At 41.9% G+C, this 22,511-nt stretch overlaps 1 protein-coding gene across 1 annotated transcript in view; it reads right to left on the bottom strand.

Annotated features, from left to right (window-relative positions):
• Positions 1-22,511, bottom strand: part of LOC139748906 (death-associated protein kinase 1-like) — a 1,274,027-nt gene that overhangs the window by 379,044 nt on the left and 872,472 nt on the right. The window contains exon 20 of the mRNA XM_071662270.1: positions 19,737-19,823. Coding sequence (XP_071518371.1) covers positions 19,737-19,823 — 87 coding nt within the window. The remainder of the gene's footprint in view (positions 1-19,736; positions 19,824-22,511) is intronic.

Genomic DNA, 22,511 nt, shown 5'->3' with positions numbered 1-22,511 from the left:
TCGGCAGTATGTTTGAGGAAAGGAACCTGGATGTTTTGGCTCTTAGTGAAATGAAGCTAAAGAGTAAAGGGGAAGAGTGGTTTGGGAATGTTTTGGGAGTAAAGTCAGGGAATGGTGAGAGGACAAGAGCAAAGGAAGTAGTATCACTACTCCTGAAGCAGGAGTTATGTGAGTATGTGATAGAATGTAAGAGAGTAAACTCTACATTGATACAGGTAAAACTGAAAGTGGATGGAGAGAGATATGTGATTATTGGTGCCTATGCACATGGACACGAGAAGAAAGATCATGAGGAGCAAGTGTTTTGGGAGCAACTGAGAGTGTGTTAGTAGCTTTGATGTACGAGACTGGGTTCTTTGAATGCAAAGAAGAGTAATGTGGCAGTTGAGGGTATAATTAGCGTACATGGGGGGTTTAGTGATGTAAATGGTGGAGAGCTTGCAGATTTCTGTGCTGACAAAAGAATCGTGATTGGGAATACCTGGTTTAAAAAGAGAGATATACAAAAGTATACATATGTAAGTAGGAGAGATGGCCAGAGACCATAATTAGATAACGTGTTAATTAATAGGTGCATGAGAGAGAGACTTTTAGATGTTAATGTGCTGAGAGGGGCAACTGGAGGGATGTTTGACCATTATCTTGTGGAGGCAAAAGTGAAGATTTGTAGAGGTTTTCAGAAAAGATGAGAGAATGTTGGGGTGAAGAGATAGGTGAGAGTAAGTGAGCTTAGAAAGGAGAGATTGAGTGCAAAATGGCAAAAGGTGAGGGCAAATGACATAAGGGAAGTGGGGGCAGAATGGAATGTATTTAGGGAAGCAGTGATGGCTTGAGCAAAATATGCTTATGGCATGAGAAAGGTGGGAGGTGGAGAGATTTTAAAGGGTAGTGAGTGGTGGGATGAAGAAGTAACATTGTTAGTGAAAGAGAAGAGAGAGGCATTTCGACAATTTTTGCAGGGAAGTAGTGCAAATGACTGGAAGATGTATAAAAGAAAGAAGCAGGAGGTCAAGAGAAAGGTGCAAGAAAGGGCACATGAGAGTTGGGGTGAGGGAGTATCATAAAATTTTAGGGAGGATAAAAAGATGTTTTGGAAGGAGGCAAATAAAGTATGTAAGTCAAGAGAACAAATAGGAACATCGGTGAAAGGGGATAACTGGGGAGGTAATAACAAGTAATGGTGAAGCGACATGATGGAGTGAGTATTTTGAAGGTTTGTTGAATGTGTTTGATGATAGAGTGGCAGATATAGGGTGTTTTGGTTGAGTTGGTATGCAAAGAAAGGTTTGGTAAACAGAGAAGAGGTGGTGAAAGCGTTGTGGAAGATGAAAGCCAGCAAGGCGGTATATTTGGATGGTATTGCAGTACCATTTATTAAAAAAGGATATGACTATGTTGACTGGTTGGTAAGGATATTCAGTGTATGTAAAGTTCATGGTGAAGTGCCTGAGGATTGGCGAAATGCATGCATAGTGCCATTGTACAAAGGCAAAGGGGGATAAAGGTGAGTGTTCAAATTACAGAGGTATAAGTTTGTTGAGTATTCCTAGGAAATTGTATGAGAGGACATTGATTGAAAGGATTAAGGCATGTACAGAGCATCAGATTGGCGAAGAGCAATGTGGTTCCAGAAGTGGTAGAGAATGTGTGGATCAGGTGTTTGCTTTGAAGAATGTGTGTGAGAAATACTTAGAAAAACAGATGGATTTGTATGTAGCATTTATGGATCTGGAGAAAGCATATGATAGGGCTGACAGAGACGCTTTGTGGAAGGGATTAAGAGCATGTGTTGTGGGAGGTAAATTGCCAGATGCAATGAAAAGTTTTTACTAAGGATTTAAGGCATGTGTATGAGTATGAAGAGAGGAAAGTGATAGGTTCTCAGTGAATGTCAGTTTGCGGCAGGGGTGTGTGATGTCTCTATGGTTGTTTAATTTGTTTATGGATGGGGTTGTTAGGAAGGTGAATGCAAGAGTTTAGGAGAGAAGGGCAAGCATGCAGTCTGTTGTGGATGAGAGGGCTTGGAAAGTGAGCCAGTTGTTGTTCGCTGATGATACAGCGCTGGTGGCTGAATCGGGTGAGCAACTAAAGAAGTTGGTGACTTAGTTTGGTAATGTGTGTAAAAGAAGAAAGCTGAGAGTAAATGTTAATAAGAGCAAGGTTATGAGAGGTATGTTTGGATGGAGAAAACAGGAGGAATTGAAGTGTTTTAGATATCTGGGAGTGGATTTAGCAGTGGATGGAGCCATGGAAGTAGAAGTGAGTCACAGGGTGGGTGTGGGGGAAAGGTTCTGGGAGCATTGAAGAAAGTGTGGAAGGCAAGAACGTTATCTCCGTAAGCAAAAATGGATATGTTTGAAGGAATAGTGGTTCCAACAATGTTATATGGTTGCGAGGTATGGGCTATACTTAGGGTTGTGCAGAGGAGGGTGGATGTGTTGGAAATGAAATGTTTGAGGACAATATATTGTGTGTGGTGGTTTGATTGAGTCAGTAATGAAAGGGTAAAAGAAATGCATGGTAATAAAAAGAGTGTGATTGAGAGAGAAGAGGGTGTGTTGAAATGATTTGGTCACATGGAGAGAATGAGTGAAGAAAGATTGACAAAGAGGATATATGTGTCAGAGGTAGAGGGAATGAGGAGAAGTGGGGAGACCAAATTGGAGGTGGAAGGATGGAGTGAAACAGATTTTGAGTGATTAGAGCCTGAACATACAGGAGGGTGAAAGGTGTGCAAAGGATACAGTGAATTGGAATACGAGGGTCAACGTACTGTCAATGGATTGAAACGGTGTTTGAAGCGCCTGGAGTAAACAATGGAACGTTTTGTGGGGCCTGAATGTGGAAAGGGAGCTGTGGTTTCGGTGTATTACACATGAGAGCTAGAGACTGATTGTGAATGAATGTGGCCTTTGTCTTTTCCTAACGCTACCTCGGGGTTACATATTCATTCTTGCTACCTTCATCCATTCCCGTCGCTACCCAGCCACATGCGAAATAGCACCCCCTTCCCCCTGCACATGCATAAGGCAGCGCTAGGAAAAGACAACAAAGGCCACATTCGTTCACACTCAGTCTCTAGCTGTCATGTGTAATGCACCCAAACCACAGCTCCCCTTCCCCATCCAGGCCCCACAAAACTTTCCATGGTTTACTCCAGATGTTTCACATACCCTGGTTCAATCCACTGACAAAACATCAACCCCGGTATACCACATAGCTCTAATTCACTCTATTTCTTGCACGTCTTTCACCCTCCTATATATTCAGGCCCCAATCGATCAGAATCTTTTTCACCCCATCCTTCCACCTCCAATTTGGTCTCCCACTTCTCATCGTTCTCTCCACTTTTGACACACATATCCTCTTTATCAATCTTTCCTCACTCATTCTCTCCATGTGACCAAACCATTTCGACACACCCTCTTCTGCTCTCTCAACCACACTCTTTTAATTACCACACATCTCTCTTACCCTTACATTACTTACTCGATCAAACCAGCTCACACCACATATTGTCCTAAAACATTTCATTTCCAACACATCCAACTTCCTCTGCACAACCCTATCTATAGCCTATGCCTTGCAACCATATAACATTGTTGTAACCACTATTCCTTCAAACATACCCATTTTTGCTTTCCAAGATAATGTTCTCACCTTCCAAACATTCTTCAACACTCTCAGAACCTTCACCCCCTCCCCCACTCTGTGACTCACTTCTGCTTCCATGGTTCCATCTGCTACTAAATCCACTCCCAAATATCTAAAACACTTCACTTCATCCAGCTTTTCCCCATTCAAACTTGCATCCCAGTTAACTTGTCCCTCAACCCTAATGAACCTGATAACCTAGCTCCTATTCACATTTACTCTCAGTTTTCTTCTTTTACACACTTCACCAAACTCAGTCACCAACTTCAGCAGTTTCTCACCCGAATCAGCCACCAGCACTACATCATCAGCAAACAACAACTGACTCACCTCCGAAGCCCTCTCCATCCACAACACTGCATACTAGCCCCTCTCTCCAAAACTCTTTGTATTCAACCCCCCTAACAACCACATCCATAAACAAATTAAACAGCCATGGAAACATCACACCCCTGCCGCAAACCAACATCCACCAGGAACAAATCACCCTCCTATCCCCCCACTCATACACATGTCCCACATCCCCGATAAAGACTTTCCACAGCTTCCAGCATCTCACCTCCAACACCACACACTCTCAATACCCTCCACAGAGCACCTCCATCAACTCCATCACATGCCTTCTTCAGATCCACAAAAGTTACATACAAATCCATCCACCCTTCTAAGCATCTCTCACATACATTCTTCAAAACAAACACCCAATCCACACATCCTCCACCGCCTCCAAAACCAAACCACTCCCCTCTCCCAATCTGACGCTCTGTACACACCCCCAAACTCTCCATCAACATCCTCCCATACAACAACCACCCCTATCCCCCCACCCCCACACAATGGCACCACACATGCACTCCACCAATCCTCAGGCACCCCACCAAGAACCACACATACAATGAAAATCCCACCAACCAGTCAACAACAGTCATCCACTTTTTTAAGAAAACCACTGCAATACCATCCAAACACGCTGCCTTGCCAGCTTTCATCTTCTGCAAGGCTTTCACTACCTCTTCTCTGTTTACCAAACCATTCACCATGACCCTCTCACCTCAAATACCACCTCGATCAAATTACCCTATATCTGCCACTCTATCATCAAACACATTCAACAAACCCTAAATACTCACTCCATCTCCTACTCACTTCACCACCACTTGTTATTACCTCCCCATTAGCCCCCTTCACTGATGTTCCCATATGTTCTCTTGTCTTACGCACTTTACCTCCTTCCAAAACATCTTTTTGTTCTCCCTAAAATTTAACAATACTCTCTCACCTCAACTCTTATTTGCCCTTTTTCACCTCTTGTACCTTTCTCTTGACATCCTGCCTCTTTCTTTTATACATCTCCCAGTCATTTGCACTACTTCCCTGCAAAAATCGTCCAAACGCATCTCTCTTCTCTTTCACTAACAATCTTACTTCTTTATCCCACCACTCACTACTCTTTCTAATCTGCCCAACTCCCACCTTTCTCATGCCACAGGCATCTTTTGCACAAGCCATCATTCCTCCCCCACTCCCCTTACGTCATTTGCTCTCACCTTTTTCCATTCTGCACTCAATCTCTCCTGGAACTTCCTCACAAAAGTCTCCTTTCCAAGCTCACTTACTCTCACCACTCTCTTCACCCCAATATTCTCTCTTTTTTTCTGAAAACCTATACAAACCTTCACCTTCACCTCCACACGATAATGATCAGACATCCCTCCAGTTGCCCCTCTCAGCACATTAACATTCTAAAGTCTCTCTTTCACATGCTGATCAACCAACATGCAATCCAACAACGTTCCCTGGCCATCTCTCCCACCCACATATGTACACCTATGTAAATCTCTCCCCTAAAACAGGTATTCCCAATCACCAGTCCTGTTTCAGCACACCAATCTACAAGCTCTTCACCACTTCCACCCACAACACTGAACACCCCATGTACACTACTTATACCCCCCCCATCTGCCACACTACTCCCCTTTGCATTCAAATCACCCATCACTATAACTTGGTCTCGTGCATCAAAGCCGTTAACACACTCACTCAGCTGCTCCCAAAACACTTGCCTCTAATGATCTTTCTTCTCATGAACAGGTGCATAGGCACCAATAATCATCCATCTCTCTCCATCCACTTTCAGTTTTACCTGTATCAATGTAATTTACTTTCTTATACTCTATCACATACTCTCACAACTCCTGCTTCAGGAGTAGTGCTACTCCTTCCTTTGCTCTTGTTCTCTCACCAACCTGACTTTACTCCGAAGACATTCTCAAACCACTCTTTCCCTTTGCCCTTGAGCTTCGTTTCAATCGGAGCCAAAACATCCAGGTTGCTTTCCTCAAACATACTATCTATCTCTCCTTTTTTCTCATCTTTGTTACATCCACACACATTTAGACACTCCAATGTGAGCCTTCAAGGAGGATGGGCACTCCCTGCATAACTCCTTCTGTTTCCCCTTTTAGAAAGTATCATTTATTTATTATACTTTGTCACTGTCTCCATTAGCGAGGTAGCGCAAGGAAACAGACGAAAGAATGGCCCAATTCACCCAGATACACATGTATATACATAAATACCCACACAGAGACATATACATACCTATACATTTCAACATATACATACCTACACATACACAGACACATACATACCTATACATTTCGATGTATACATACATATACATACACAGACATATACATATAAACACATGTACATATTCCTACTTTCTGCCTTCATCCATTCCCATCACCACCTCACCACACATGCAATGGCACCCCCTCCCCCTAAACGCACACAATGTAGCACTAGGAAAAGACAACAAAGGCCACATTCGTTCACATTAAGTATCTAGCTGTCATGTGTAATGCACAGAAACCATGGCTCCCTTTCCACATCCAGGCCCCACAAAACTTTCCATGGTTTACCCTAGGCACCTCACATGCCCTGGTTCAATCCATTGACAGCATGTTGACCCCGGTGTACTACATAGTTCCAATTCACTCCATTCCTTGCATGCCTTTCACCCTCCGGTATGTTAAGGCCCCAATCGCTCAAAATCTCTTTTGCTCCATGCTTCCCTCTCCAATTTGGTCTCCCACTTCTCCTCGTTCCCTCCACCTCTGACACATATATCCTCTTTGTCAATATTTCCTTACTCATTCTCTTCATGTGACCAAACCATTTCAATACATCCTCTTCTGCTCTCTCAACCACACTCTTTTTATTACCAAACATCTCTCTTACCCTTTCATTCCTTACTCGATCAAACCACCTCACACCATATATTGTCCTCAAACATCTCACTTCCAACACATCCTTCAAACATACCCATTTTTACTCTCCAAGAAAACGTTCTTGTCTTCCACACATTCTTCAATGCTCCCAATACCTTAGCACTCTACCCCCACCCTGTGACTCACTTCTACTTCCACGGTTCCATCCATCACTATATCTACTCCCAGATATCTAAAACACTTCACTTCCTCCTGTTTTTCTCCATTCAAACTTACCTCCCATTTAACTTGTCCTTCAACCTTACTGAACCTTGCTCTTATTCACAGTTACTCTCAGGTTTCTTATTTCAAGCACTTTACCAAACTAAGTCACCAACTTCTGCAGTTTCTCACCCAAATCAGCCACCAGCGCTATATCATCAGTGAATAACAACCGACTCACTTCCCAAGTCCTCTCATCCACAGCAGACTGCATACTTGCCCCTCTCTCCAAAACTCTTTACCACCCCATCCATACACAAATTAAACAACCATGGAGACATCATGCACCCCTGCCACAAACCAACATTCATTGGGAACCAATTACTTTCCTCTCTTACTACATGTACACATGCCTTACATTCTTGGTAAAAACTTTTCATTGCTTCTAACAACTTACCTCAAACACCACATACTCTTAATACCTTCCACAAAGCATCTCTATCAACCCTATCACATGTCTTCTACAGATCCATAAATGCTACATACAAATCCAACCATTTTTCTATGTATTTCTCACACACATTCTTCAAAGTAAATACCTGATCCATACATCCTCTACCACTTCTGAAACAACACTGCTCTTCCCCAATCTGATGCACTGTACATGCCTGCCTTAACCCTCTAAATCAATACCCTCCCATATAGTTTACCAGGAATACTCAACAAACTTATGCCTCTATAATTTGAACACTCACCTTTATCCCCTTTGCCTTTGAAGAATGGCACTAAGCATGTATTCCGCCAATCCTCGCACACTTCACCATGAACCACACATACATTGAATATCCTCACCAACCAGTCAACAATACAGTCACCCCCTTTTTCAATAATTCCACTGCAATACCATCCAAACCCGCTGCCTTGCCGGCTTTCATCTTCTGCAAAGCTTTCACTACCTCTTCTCTGTTTACCAAACCATTCTCCCTACCCTCTCACTTTGCACCCCACCACGACTAAAACACTCTATATCTGCCACTCTATCATCAAACACATTGAACAAACCTTCTAAATACTCACTCCATCTCCTTCTCAAATCACCACTACTTGTTATCACCTCCCCATTAGCCCCCTTCACCGATTTTCCCATTTGTTCTTCTGTCTTACGCACTTTATATATCTCTTTCCAAAACATCTTTTTATTCTCCCTAAAATTCAACAAAACTGTCTCATCCCAACTCTCATTTGCCCTCTTTTTCACCTCTTGCATCTTTCTCTTGACCTCTTACATCTTTCTTTTATATATCTCCCAGTCATTTACACTATTTCCCTGCAAAAATTATCCAAATGCCTCCCTCTTCTCTTTCACTAACAATCTTACGTCTTCATCCCATAAGTCACTATCCTTTCTAATCTGCCCACCTGTCACCTTTCTTATGCCACATATATCTATAATATGGGGATAGGGTATCCCTGGGGATGAGGAGAAAGAAAACATTCCACATATTCCCTGCATATCGTACAAAGTGACAAAAATGGGAGGGAGCGGAGTGGGTGGGTGGTCTGTGTGTGTGTGTGTGTGTGTGTGTGTGTGTGTGTGTGTGTGTGTGTGTGTGTGTGTAGGGTGGGTGGGGTGGGGTGGGGTGCAGTGGGGTGGGGTGGGGTGAGGGTGGGGTTTGGAAATCCTCCCTTCCTGTCTTTTAATATTCCAAAACAAGGAACAGAAAAGGAGGCCAAGAGAGGATATTCCCTCTAAGGCTCAGCCCTCAGTTCTTAACTGTAGTTAACTGTAGGGAAATAGCAAATATGTAAGAATAAAGAATATATATATATATTTATATTTTATTTATTATACTTTGTCGCTGTCTCCCGCGTTTGCGAGGTAGCGCAAGGAAACAGACGAAAGAAATGGCCCAACCCCCCCCCATACACATGTATATACATACGTCCACACACGCAAATATACATACCTACACAGCTTTCCATGGTTTACCCCAGACGCTTCACATGCCCTGATTCAATCCACTGACAGCACGTCAACCCTGGTATACCACATCGCTCCAATTCGCTCTATTCCTTGCCCTCCTTTCACCCTCCTGCATGTTCAGGCCCCGATCACACAAAATCTTTTTCACTCCATCTTTCCACCTCCAATTTGGTCTCCCTCTTCTCCTTGTTCCCTCCACCTCCGACACATATATCCTCTTGGTCAATCTTTCCTCACTCATCCTCTCCATGTGCCCAAACCACTTTAAAACACCCTCTTCTGCTCTCTCAACCACGCTCTTTTTATTTCCACACATCTCTCTTACCCTTACGTTACTCACTCGATCAAACCACCTCACACCACACATTGTCCTCAAACATCTCATTTCCAGCACATCCATCCTCCTGCGCACAACTCTATCCATAGCCCACGCCTCGCAACCATACAACATTGTTGGAACCACTATTCCTTCAAACATACCCATTTTTGCTTTCCGAGATAATGTTCTCGACTTCCACACATTCTTCAAGGCCCCCAGAATTTTCGCCCCCTCCCCCACCCTATGATCCACTTCCGCTTCCATGGTTCCATCCGCTGCCAGATCCACTCCCAGGTATCTAAAGCACTTCACTTCCTCCAGTTTTCCTCCATTCAAACTCACCTCCCAATTGACTTGACCCTCAACCTTACTGTACCTAATAACCTTGCTCTTATTCACATTTACTCTTAACTTTCTTCTTCCACACACTTTACCAAACTCAGTCACCAGCTTCTGCAGTTTCTCACATGAATCAGCCACCAGCGCTGTATCATCAGCGAACAACAACTGACTCACTTCCCAAGCTCTCTCATCCCCAACAGACTTCATACTTGCCCCTCTTTCCAAAACTCTTGCATTTACCTCCCTAACAACCCCATCCATAAACAAATTAAACAACCATGGAGACATCAGACACCCCTGCCGCAAACCTACATTCACTGAGAACCAATCACTTTCCTCTCTTCCTACACGTACACATGCCTTACATCCTCGATAAAAACTTTTCACTGCTTCTAACAACTTTCCTCCCACACCATATATTCTTAATACCTTCCACAGAGCATCTCTATCAACTCTATCATATGCCCTCTCCAGATCCATAAATGCTACATACAAATCCATTTGCTTTTCTAAGTATTTCTCACATACATTCTTCAAAGCAAACACCTGATCCACACATCCTCTACCACTTCTGAAACCACACCGCTCTTCCCCAATCTGATATATATATATATATATATATATATATATATATATATATATTTGGATTTGTATGTACCATTTATAGATCTGGAGAAGGAATATGATAGAGTTGATAGAGATGCTCTGTGGTAGGTATTAAGAATATATGGTGTGGGAGGCAAGTTGATAGAAGCAGTAAAAAGCTTTTGTCGAGGATGTAAGGCATGTGTACGTGTACGAAGAGAGGAAAGTGATTGGTTCCCAGTGAATGTAGGTTTGCGGCAGGGGTGTGTGATGTCTCCATGGTTGTTTAATTTGTTTATGGGTGGGGTTGTTAGGGAGGTGAATGCAAGAGTTTTGGAAAGAGGGGCAAGCATGCAGTATGTTGTGGATGAGAGAGCTTGGGAAGTGAGTCAGTTGTTGTTCGCTGATAATACAGCGCTGGTGGCTGATTCATGTGAGAAACTGCAGAAGCTGGTGACTGAGTTTGGTAAAGTGTGTGAAAGAAGAAAGTTAAGAGTAAATGTGAATAAGAGCAAGGTTATTAGGTACAGTAGGGTTGAGGGTCAAGTCAATTGGGAGGTAAGTTAGAATGAAGAAAAACTGGAAGAAGTGAAGTGTTTTAGATATCTAGGAGTGGATTTGGCAGCGGATGGAACCATGGAAGCGGAAGTGAATCATAGGGTGGTGTAGGGGGCGAAAATTCTGGGAGCTTGAAGAATGTGTGGAAGTCGAGAACATTATCTTGGAAAGCAAAAATGGGTATGTTTGAAGGAATAGTGGTTCCAACAATGTTGTATTGTTGCTAGGAGTGGGCTATGGATACAGTTGTGCACAGGAGGTGGATGTGCTGGAAATGAGATGTTTGAGGACAATATGTGGTGTGAGGTGGTTTGATCGAGTAAGTAATGTAAGGGTAAGAGAGATGTGTGGTAATAAAAAGAGTGTGGTTGAGAGAGCAGAAGAGGGTGTTTTGAAATGGTTTGGTCACATGGAGAGAATGAGTGAGGAAAGATTGATCAGAGGATATATGTGTCAGAAGTGGAGGGAACGAGGAGAAGTGGGAGACCAAATTGGAGGTAGAGAGATGGAGTGAAAAAGATTTTGAGTGATCGGGGCCTGAACATGCAGGAGGGTAAAAGGCATGCAAGGAATAGAGTGAATTGGAACGATGTGGTATACCAGGGTCGACGTGCTTACAATGGATTGAACCAGGGCATGTGAAGCGTCTGGGGTAAACCATGGAAAGTTCAGTGGGGCCTGGATGTGGAAAGGGAGCTGTGTTTTTGGTGCATTATTACATGACAGCTAGAACTTAGTGTGAAAAAATGGGGCCTTTGTGGACTTTCCTTGCGCTACCTCGCACACATGAGGGGGGGAGGGGGTTTGTTATTCCATGTGTGGCGAGGTGGCGATGGAAATGAATAGAGGCAGACAGTATGAATCATGTACATGTGTATATATGTATATGTATATATATGTATACATTGAGATGTATAGGTATGTATATTTGCGTGTGTGGACGTGTATGCATATACATGTGTATGTGGGTGGGTTGGGCAATTCACTCGCCTGTTTCCTTGCACTACCTCGCTTACGCGGGAGACAGCAACAAAGCAAAATAAATAAATATATAAATAATCTTTTTTTTTAACACTATTCGCCATTTCCCGCGTTAGCGAGGTAGCATCATGAACAGAGGCCTGGGCGTGTGAGGGAATATCCTCACCTGGTCCGCTTCTCTGTTCCTTCTTTTGGAAAATTGAAAAAAAAAGAAAACGAGAGGGGAGGATTTCCAGCCTCCCACTCCCTTCCCTTTTAGCCGCCTTCTACGACACGCAGGGAATACGTGGGAATTCTTCTTTCTCCCCTATCACCAGGGATAATAAATATATATATATATGTAAGAGAGATGTGTGGAAATAAAAAGAGCGTGGTTGAGAGAGCAGAAGAGGGTGTTTTGAAGTGGTTTGGGCACATGGAGAGGATGAGTGAGGAAAGATTGACCAAGAAGATATATGTGTCGGAGGTGGAGGGAACAAGGAGAAGAGGGAGACCAAATTGGAGGTGGAAAGATGGAGTGAAAAAGATTTTGTGTGATCGGGGCCTGAACATGCAGGAGGGTGAAAGGAGGGCAAGGAATAGAGTGAATTGGAGCGATGTGGTATACCGGGGTTGACGTGCTGTCAGTGGATGGAATCAAGGCATGTGAAGCGTCTGGGGTAAACCATGGAAAGCTGTGTAGGTATGTATTTTTGCGTGTGTGGACGTATGTATATACATGTGTATGGGGGGGGGTTGGGCCATTTCTTTCGTCTGTTTCCTTGCGCTACCTCGCAAACGCGGGAGACAGCGACAAAGTATAATAATAATAATAACAATAATATATATATATATATATATATATATATATATATATATATATATATATATATATATATATATATATATATATATATATATCTTTTTCTTTCATACTATTCGTCATTTCTCGCGTTAGCGAGGTAGCGTTAAGAACAGAGGACTGGGCCTTTGAGGGAATATCCTCATCTGGCCCCCTTCTCTGTTCTTTCTTTAAGAAAAACAAAAAAAAAAAACAAGAGGAGAGGATTTCCAGCCCCCCGCTCCCTTCCCTTTTAGTCGCCTTCTACGACACGCAGGGAATACGTGGGAAGTATTCTTTCTCCCCTATCCCAAGGGATAATATATATATATATATATATATATATATATATATATATATATATATATATATATATATATATATATATACATATATATATATATATATATATATATATATATATATATATATATATATATATATATATATATATATACATATACATATATTTTTTTTTTTTTTGCCGCTGTCTTCCACGTTTGCGAGGTAGCGCAAGGACACAGACGAAAGAAATGGCCCATCCCACCCCCATACACATGTATATACATACGTCCACACACACAAATATACATACCTACACAGCTTTCCATGGCTTACCCCAGACGCTTCACATGCCTTGATTCAATCCACTGACAGCACATCAACCTCGGTATACCACATCGCTCCAATTCACTCTATTCCTTGCCCTCCTTTCACCCTCCTGCATGTTCAGGCCCCGATCACACAAATATATATATATATATATATATATATATATATATATATATATATATATATATATATATATATATATATATATATATATATATTTTTTTTTTGTCACTGTCTCCCGTGTTTGCGAGATAGTGCAAGGAAACAGACGAAAGAAATGGCCCAACCCACCCCCATACACATGTATATACATACGTCCAAACACGCAAATATACATACCTACACAGCTTTCCATGGTTTACCCCAGACGCTTCACATGCCCTGATTCAATCCAGTGACAGCACGTCAACCCCGGTATACCACATCGCTCCAATTCGCTCTATTCCTTGCCCTCCTTTCACCCTCCTGCATGTTCAGGCCCCGATCACACAAAATCTTTTTCACTCCATCTTTCCACCTCCAATTTGGTCTCCCTCTTCTCCTTGTTCCCTCCACCTCCGACACATATATCCTCTTGGTCAATCTTTCCTCACTCATTCTCTCCATGTGCCCAAACCATTTCAAAACACCCTCTTCTGCTCTCTCAACCACGCTCTTTTTATTTCCACACATCTCTCTTACCCTTACGTTACTTACTCGATCAAACCACCTCACAGCACACATTGTCCTCAAACATCTCATTTCCAGCACATCCATCCTCCTGCGCACCACTCTATCCATAGCCCACGCCTCGCAACCATACAACATTGTTGGAACCACTATTCCTTCAAACATACCCATTTTTGCTTTCCGAGATAATGTTCTCGACTTCTACACATTCTTCAAGGCTCCCAGAATTTTTCGCCCCCTCCCCCACCCTATGATCCACTTCCGCTTCCATGGTTCCATCCGCTGCCAGATCCACTCCCAGATATCTAAAACACTTTACTTCCTCCAGTTTTTCTCCATTCAAACTCACCTCCCAATTGACTTGACCCTCAACCCTACTGTACCTAATAACCTTGCTCTTATTCACATTTACTCTTAACTTTCTTCTTTCACACACTTTACCAAACTCAGTCACCAGCTTCTGCAGTTTCTCACATGAATCAGCCACCAGCGCTGTATCATCAGCGAACAACAACTGACTCACTTCCCAAGCTCTCTCATCCCCAACAGACTTCATACTTGCCCCTCTTTCCAAAACTCTTGCATTCACCTCCCTAACAACCCCATCCATAAACAAATTAAACAACCATGGAGACATCACACACCCCTGCCGCAAACCTACATTCACTGAGAACCAATCACTTTCCTCTCTTCCTACACGTACACATGCCTTACATCCTCGATAAAAACTGTGGTTTCGGGCATTATTGCATGACAGCTAGAGACTGAGTGTGAACGAATGAGGCCTTTGTTGTGCTTTCCTAGTGCTACCCCGCACACATGAGGGGGGAGGGGGATGGTATTCCATGTGTGGCGAGGTGGCGATGGGAATGAATAAAGGCAGACAGTGTGAATTGTGTGCATGGGTATATATGTATGTGTCTGTGTGTGTATATATATGTGTACATTGAGATGTATAGGTATGTATATTTCCGACACATATATCCTCTTGGGCAATCTTTCCTCATTCATTCTCTCCATGTGCCCAAACCATTTCAAAACACCCTCTTCTGCTCTCTCAACCACGCTCTTTTCATTTCCACACATCTCTCTTACCCTTACATTACTTACTCGATCAAACCACCTCACACCACATATTGTCCTCAAACATCTCATTTCCAGCACATCCATCCTCCTGCGCACAACTCTACCCATAGCCCATGCCTCGCAACCATACAATATTGTTGGAACCACTATATCTTCAAACATACCCATTTTTGCTTTCCGAGATAATGTTCTCGACTTCCAAACATTCTCAAGGCTCCCAGGATTTTTGCCCCCTCCCCCACCCTATGATCAACTTCCGCTTCCATGGTTCCATCCGCTGCCAGATCCACTCCCAGATATCTAAAACACTTTACTTCCTCCAGTTTTTCTCCATTCAAACTTACCTCCCAATTGACTTGACCCTCAACCCTACTGTACCTAATAACCTTGCTCTTATTTACATTTACTTTTAACTTTCTTCTTTCACACACTTTACCAAACTCAGTCACCAGCTTCTGCAGTTTCTCACATGAATCATCCACCAGTGCTGTATCATCAGCGAACAACAACTGACTCACTTCCCTAGCTCTCTCATCCACAACAGACTGCATACTTGCACCTCTTTCCAAAACTCTTGCATTCACCTCCCTAACAACCCCATCCATAAACAAATTAAACAACCATGGAGACATCACACACCCCTGCCACAAATCTACATTCACCAATCACTTTCCTCTCTTCCTACATGTACGCATGCCTTACATCCTCGATAAAAACTTTCCACTGCTTCTAACAACTTGCCTCCCACACCATATATTCTTAGTACCTTCCACAGAGCACCTCTATCAACTCTTATCATATGCCTTCTCCAGATCCATAAATGCTACATACAAATCCATTTACTTTTCTAAGTATTTCTCACATACATTCTTCAAAGCAAACACCTGATCCACACATCCTCTACCACTTCTGAAACCACACTGCTCTTCCCCAATCTTATGCTCTGTACATGCCTTCACCCTCTCAATCAATACCTTTCCATATAATTTCCCAGGAATACTCAACAAACTTATACCTCTGTAATTTGAGCATTCACTCTTATCCCCTTTGCCTTTGTAGAACGGCACTATGCAAGCATTCCGCCAATCCTCAGGCACCTCACCATGAATCATACATACATTAAATAACCTTACCAACCAGTCAACAATACAGTCACCCCCTTTTTTAATAAATTCCACTGCAATACCATCCAAACCTGCTGCCTTGCCGGGTTTTATCTTCCATAGAGCTTTCACTACCTCTTCCCTGTTTACCAAACCATTCTCCCTAACCCTCTCCCTTCATACACCATCTCAACCAAACACCCTATATCTGCCACTCTATCATCAAACACATTAAATAAACCTTCAAAATACTCACTCCATCTCCTTCTCACTTCACCACTACTTGTTATTACCTCCCCATTAGCCCCCTTCACTGATGTTCCCATTTTTTTCTTGTTTTATGCACTTTATTCATCTCCTTTCAAAACACCTTTTTATTTTCCCTAAAATTTAATGATACTCTTTCACTCCAACTCTCATTTGCCCTCTTTTTCACCTCTTGCACCTTTCCCTTGACCTCCTGCCTCTTTTTTTATACATCTCCTAGTCATTTGCACTCCTTCCCTGCGAAAGTCATCCAAATGCATCTCTCTTCTCTTCCACTAACAATCTTACTTTTTCATCCCACCACTCATATCAACATATACATACATATGTATACATAGCCGGCAAGGCAGCGCGTTTGGATGGCATTGCAGTGGAATTTATTAAAAAACGGGGTGACTGTATTGTTGACTGGATGGTAAGGTTATTTAATGTATGTATGACTCATGGTGAGGTGCCTGAGGATTGGTGGAATGCTTGCATAGTGCCATTGTACAAAGGCAAAGGGGATGAAAGTCAGTGCTCAAATTACAGAGGTATAAGTTTGTTGAGTAGTCCTGGGAAATTGTATGGGAGGGTATTGATTGAGAGGGTGAAGGCATGTACAGAGCATCAGATTGGGGAAGAGCAGTGTGGTTTCATATGTGGTAGAGGATGTGTGGATCAGGTGTTTGCTTTGAAGAATGTATGTGAGAAATACTTAGAAAAGTAAATGGATTTGTATGTATCATTCATGGATCTGGAGAAGGCATATGATAGAGTTGATAGAGATGCTCTGTGGAAGGTATTAAGAATATATGGTGTGGTAGGCAAGTTGTTTGAAGCAGTGGAAAGTTTTTATCGAGGATGCAAGGCTTGTGTAAGTGTAGGAAGAGAGGAAAGTGATTGGTTCTCAGTGAATGTAGGTTTGTGGCAGGGGTGTGTGATGTCTCCATGGTTGTTTAATTTGTTTATGGATGGGGTTGTTAGGGAGGTGAATGCAAGAGTTTTGGAAAGAGGTGCAAGTAAGCAGTCTGTTGTGGATGAGAGCTAGGGAAGTGAGTCAGTTGTCAGTTGCGATGGGAATGAATAAAGGCAGACAGTGTGAATTGTGTGCATGGGTATATATGTATGTTTCTGTGTGTGTATATATATGTGTACATTGAGATGTATAGGTATGTATATTTCCGACATATATATCATCTTGGGCAATCTTTCCTCACTCATTCTCTCCATGTGCCCAAACCATTTCAAAACACCCTCTTCTGCTCTCTCAACCACGCTCTTTTTATTTCCACACATCTCTCTTACCCTTACATTACTTACTCGATCAAACAACCTCACAGCACACATTGTCCTCAAACATCTCATTTCCAGCACATCCACCCTCCTGCGCACAACTCTATCCATAGCCCATGCCTCGCAACCATACAACATTGTTGGAACCACTATTCCTTCAAACATACCCATTTTTGCTTTCCGAGATAATGTTCTCGACTTCCACACATTCTTCAAGGCTCCCAGGATTTTTGCCCCCTCCCCCACCCTATGATTCACTCCCGCTTCCATGGTTCCATCCGCTGCCAGATCCACTCCCAGATATCTAAAACACTTACTTCCTCCAGCTTTTTCTCCATTCAAACTTACCTCCCAACTGACTTGACCCTCAACCCTACTGTACCTAATAACCTTGCTCTTATTCACATTTACTCTTAACTTCTTCTTTCACACACTTTACCAAACTCAGTCACCAGCTTCTGCAGTTTCTCACATGAATCAGCCATCAGCGCTGTATCATCAGCGAACAACAACTGACTCACTTCCCAAGCTCTCTCATCCCCAACAGACTTCATACTTGCCCCTCTTTCCAAAACTCTTGCATTCACCTCCCTAACAACCCCATCCATAAACAAATTAAATAACCATGGAGACATCAGAAACCCCTGCCGCAAAACTACATTGACTGAGAACCAATCACTTTCCTCTCTTCCTACACGTACACATGCCTTACATCCTCGATAAAAACTTTTCACTGCTTCTAACAACTTGCCTCCCACACCATATATTCTTAATACCTTCCACAGAGCATCTCTATCAACTCTATCATATGCCTTCTCCAGATCCATAAATGCTACATACAAATCCATTTGCTTTTCTAAGTATTTCTCACATACATTCTTCAAAGCAAACACCTGATCCACACATCCTCTACCACTTCTGAAACCACACTGCTCTTCCCCAATCTGATGCTCTGTACATGCCTTCACCCTCTCAATCAATACCCTCCCATATAATTTACCAGGAATACTCAACAAACTTATACCTCTGTAATTTGAGCACTCACTCTTATCTCCTTTGCCTTTGTACAATGGCACTATGCATGCATTCCGCCAATCCTCAGGCACCTCACCATGAGTCATACATACATTAAATAACCTTACCAACCAGTCAACAATACAGTCACCCCCTTATTTAATAAATTCCACTGCAATACCATCCAAACCTGCTGCCTTGCCGGCTTTCATCTTCCGCAAAGCTTTTACTACCTCTTCTCTGTTTACCAAATCATTTTCCCCAACCCTCTCACTTTGCACACCACCTCGACCAAGACACCCTATATCTGCCACTCTATCATCAAACACATTCAACAAACCTTCAAAATACTCACTCCATCTCCATATATATATATATATATATATATATATATATATATATATATATATATATATATATATATATTATATACTTAGTCACTGTCTCCCGTGGTAGCGAGGTAGTGCAAGGAAACAGAAGAAAGAATGGCCTAATCCATCCATATGCAATTGTATATACAGAAATGCCCAGACACACACATACCTATATATTTCAACTTATACATACATACACAGACATATAATTATATACACATGAACTGATTCATACTTGCTGCCTTCTTCCATTCCCATTGCCACCCCGCCACACATGAAATGGCACCTCCCTCCCCCAGCGTGCATAAAGTAGCACTAGGAAAAGACAACAAAGGCCACATTCATTCACACTCAGTCTCTAGCTGTCATGCTTAATGCTCTGAAACCATCGCTCCTTTTCCACATCCAGGCCCCATAAAACTTTCCATGGTTTACCTAAGACATTCCACATGCCCTGGTTCAATCCATTGACAGCACATCAACCCCACTAAAACACATTGTTTCAATTCACCCTATTTCTTGCACACCTTTCACCCTCCTGTTTTCAAGGTCCCGATCACTCACAATCTTTTTCACTCCATTTTTACTACGAGAAAGACCAACAAAAAATAAATGAGAGAAAAAAAAGGAAAGGTACAGAAGAGTGTAGCGATCATCACCTCACACGCGTCAGGTTGCAGGATCGTATATCCATCACCGCTAACAGCTGCCCCAACAGCATACGCCACACTGGCTCCGCTCCAGCCCTGCGGCACACACTCATGCAGTAGAGCTCATTTTCCATTCACATATATAGGAAAAATTTCTCTTCACTGAAATCCCCCAAATTTGAAAATACAATGAAAGTCATATCTATGTGAGGAAGAAAATTTGTTAGAAGTATGGGATTTCAGAGATACATTTTTCCAATGAAAACAGTGAGGAAATAAACTCTATGCCAGCCTGACACAGCGGCATAATTCTAGGTTAAAAGATAGGAGGTCTACATGTGCCAGGCTCAGCCAATGCAACTTACCACATACCAGATCTACCAATTTGTATCTCAGTAAGGGACACTTACATTGTTATAAAGGAAAGTTAATGTAAATAATCTGAATGCTTGCAAATGAGGTAGTCAGTCCTTTTTAAAAGGCCCTGTGGTAATATGCAAATATGTTAATAATGACACAAAAATCTCAATAAATTATATCTTATACAATGTGAAATATATGAACAGTTAATTATTCAATTCATGCTATAGTCTACTGTACTTGACTCTACTAAAAACATGCCAGTCATTCACACTAATCCTCACATCTTTCATTTCACATTACAACAAATATGGAGGAAAAATCTTAATTAATTTGAAGTTCTTACCAATAACTATGAAGTCTGATGTAACAGTACTGAACAATCTCTTTTTAATATATTTTGCAACAGTATTTAATCTCATTCACAACCCATTAAAAAAGTTGTCATAAAAAACGTATAAGCAAAGGTCTCTATGCCTTCCCATTCTTAAAGTCAGATGGCAAATTACAGCTTCAAGATCACATGCAAAGTATAACTTCAGACATGTATGCAACAATCAAAACCTGAAAAAAATCTGGGAGATATTGAACAAAATAACAATTCCATGGGAACAGTTATAACATGCAATTCAGGTAAAATGCAACTGGGAAGGGTGAATAATCTTTACATAATTATACTGGTCATGCTATTGTAAAGCATGTACATATAAAGAGAAATGGGATGTGAAACAACAATTCATGAGGAAAAATTAAATGCATTACTGCCTCCTTCAAATCCATGAATCAAGGCTTAATGTCTGAAATCTTCCTACCATATAAGCACAACAATTCCACTGATGGATTTGTACCAGCAATGGCTATGCTTTACATTCATCCAGTACACAGCAAGATCTTAACTAGACTCAAAAGACTAATTTCTTCTCTTTTTTGTCCTACTTGCTGACTTCACACAGAGAGAAATAACTGTGTTATCATGTCCGTCACAATGAACCTAATACATAATGATGCAATTTACAAGAAAAATGAATTCTAAAGAATAAAAACTTTCTCTCCAGTGCGATGTGCCATTAGCTATGAGAGAATCTCCTTGAACTCTGGATAGTTAGCAATTTCTAATCCCCAACTTCTAGTGAGGTAATGCCTCTCATTCTCCATCAGGTATTAAAATAGTGGTTGTGGCAATAGCTCAGTCCAGAACTCTCCCTGCAATCAGTAATCACCACCTGGTGATGACATCATAGTCCTGCCAGGCATCGAACTGCACCAGGCTAACCACCTCTTAATTTGTCAATTCAAGGATGTCTCCCTGATGGTGATTATTATCAATTAAGAGAAAGTTTTTTTTATAAGGAGGAGAAGATAGAGTGGGAAAGAATAATCAGAAAATTTGCTCATGGGAAAGCCAGATGGAAACAGTTTTCATTCATCAATACTCACCTTTCTCTCCAGGGCCAGTTTGTCCCACAAGGTATGACAGCATAACAATATGGGAGCAGAGGGTTACAGTAAAATTTCTTAACCAAGAGAAATGATGACCATGAACATACCCATTTGTTATCCTGTGGAACATCATCAATCCTCCATCCAGCAGGAGGTAAGCCCAATGCCCACAAGACTGATTTTCAGCACCTGGATCAAGGTATAGTTGACAATATGTTGAGTAATGTCAAAGACCTCATTAAAACTTATAGGGAAAGTTTCTTCAGACAGGCTTCCATGGAAGTAACATTCAAACACAATGGCTCAGTCAAACAGGCCAGGTTGAGCAAACAATGCCAGCTTTTAATCCTTTAACTCCTTAGATGGACATTCACGTGAGTTGTGCAACAAAAATCTGCCTCTCTATTTCAAAGCAACATACTGAGTCTGCGAGGTTGCTGAAGTGGCAGTGCATGATAGTTTCTCCCCACAGACAATCATATTCCAGCAATGTCAATGACAGAATATTCTTGTGAGAACATTCTTGTGAGTTTTCTTGTAAGAAAAGTGAGTAGCTTTCAGCCAGATTTAGAGGACTGAACATCTAGATCAATATATGGTTGACAAAGTGTTGAGAAATGTCAAAGATCTCATTAAAACTCATACGGAAAACTTCTTCAGACAGGCTTTCTCTAGACAGGCTTCCATGGAAGTAACCTTCAAACACAATGGCTGTCAAACAAACCAGGTTGAGCAAACAATGTCAGCTTTTAATCCTTAAACTCCTCAGATGGATATTCACATATTATGCAACAAGAATCGTACCTCTATTTCAAAGCAACATACTGAGCCTGCGAGGTTGTTGAAGTGGCAGTGCATGATAGTTTCACCCCAGCCAATCATATTCCAGCAATGTCAATGACAGCATATTCTTGTGAGTTCTCTTGTAAGAAAACTGAGTAGCTTTTAGCCCAGATTTAGAGACTAGACACCTAGATCAATATA

The sequence above is a fragment of the Panulirus ornatus genome, chromosome 6 (genome assembly GCF_036320965.1).
Source record: "Panulirus ornatus isolate Po-2019 chromosome 6, ASM3632096v1, whole genome shotgun sequence".
Lineage (NCBI taxonomy): Eukaryota > Metazoa > Arthropoda > Malacostraca > Decapoda > Palinuridae > Panulirus > Panulirus ornatus.
This window is presented reverse-complemented; position numbering and strand designations above follow the sequence as displayed.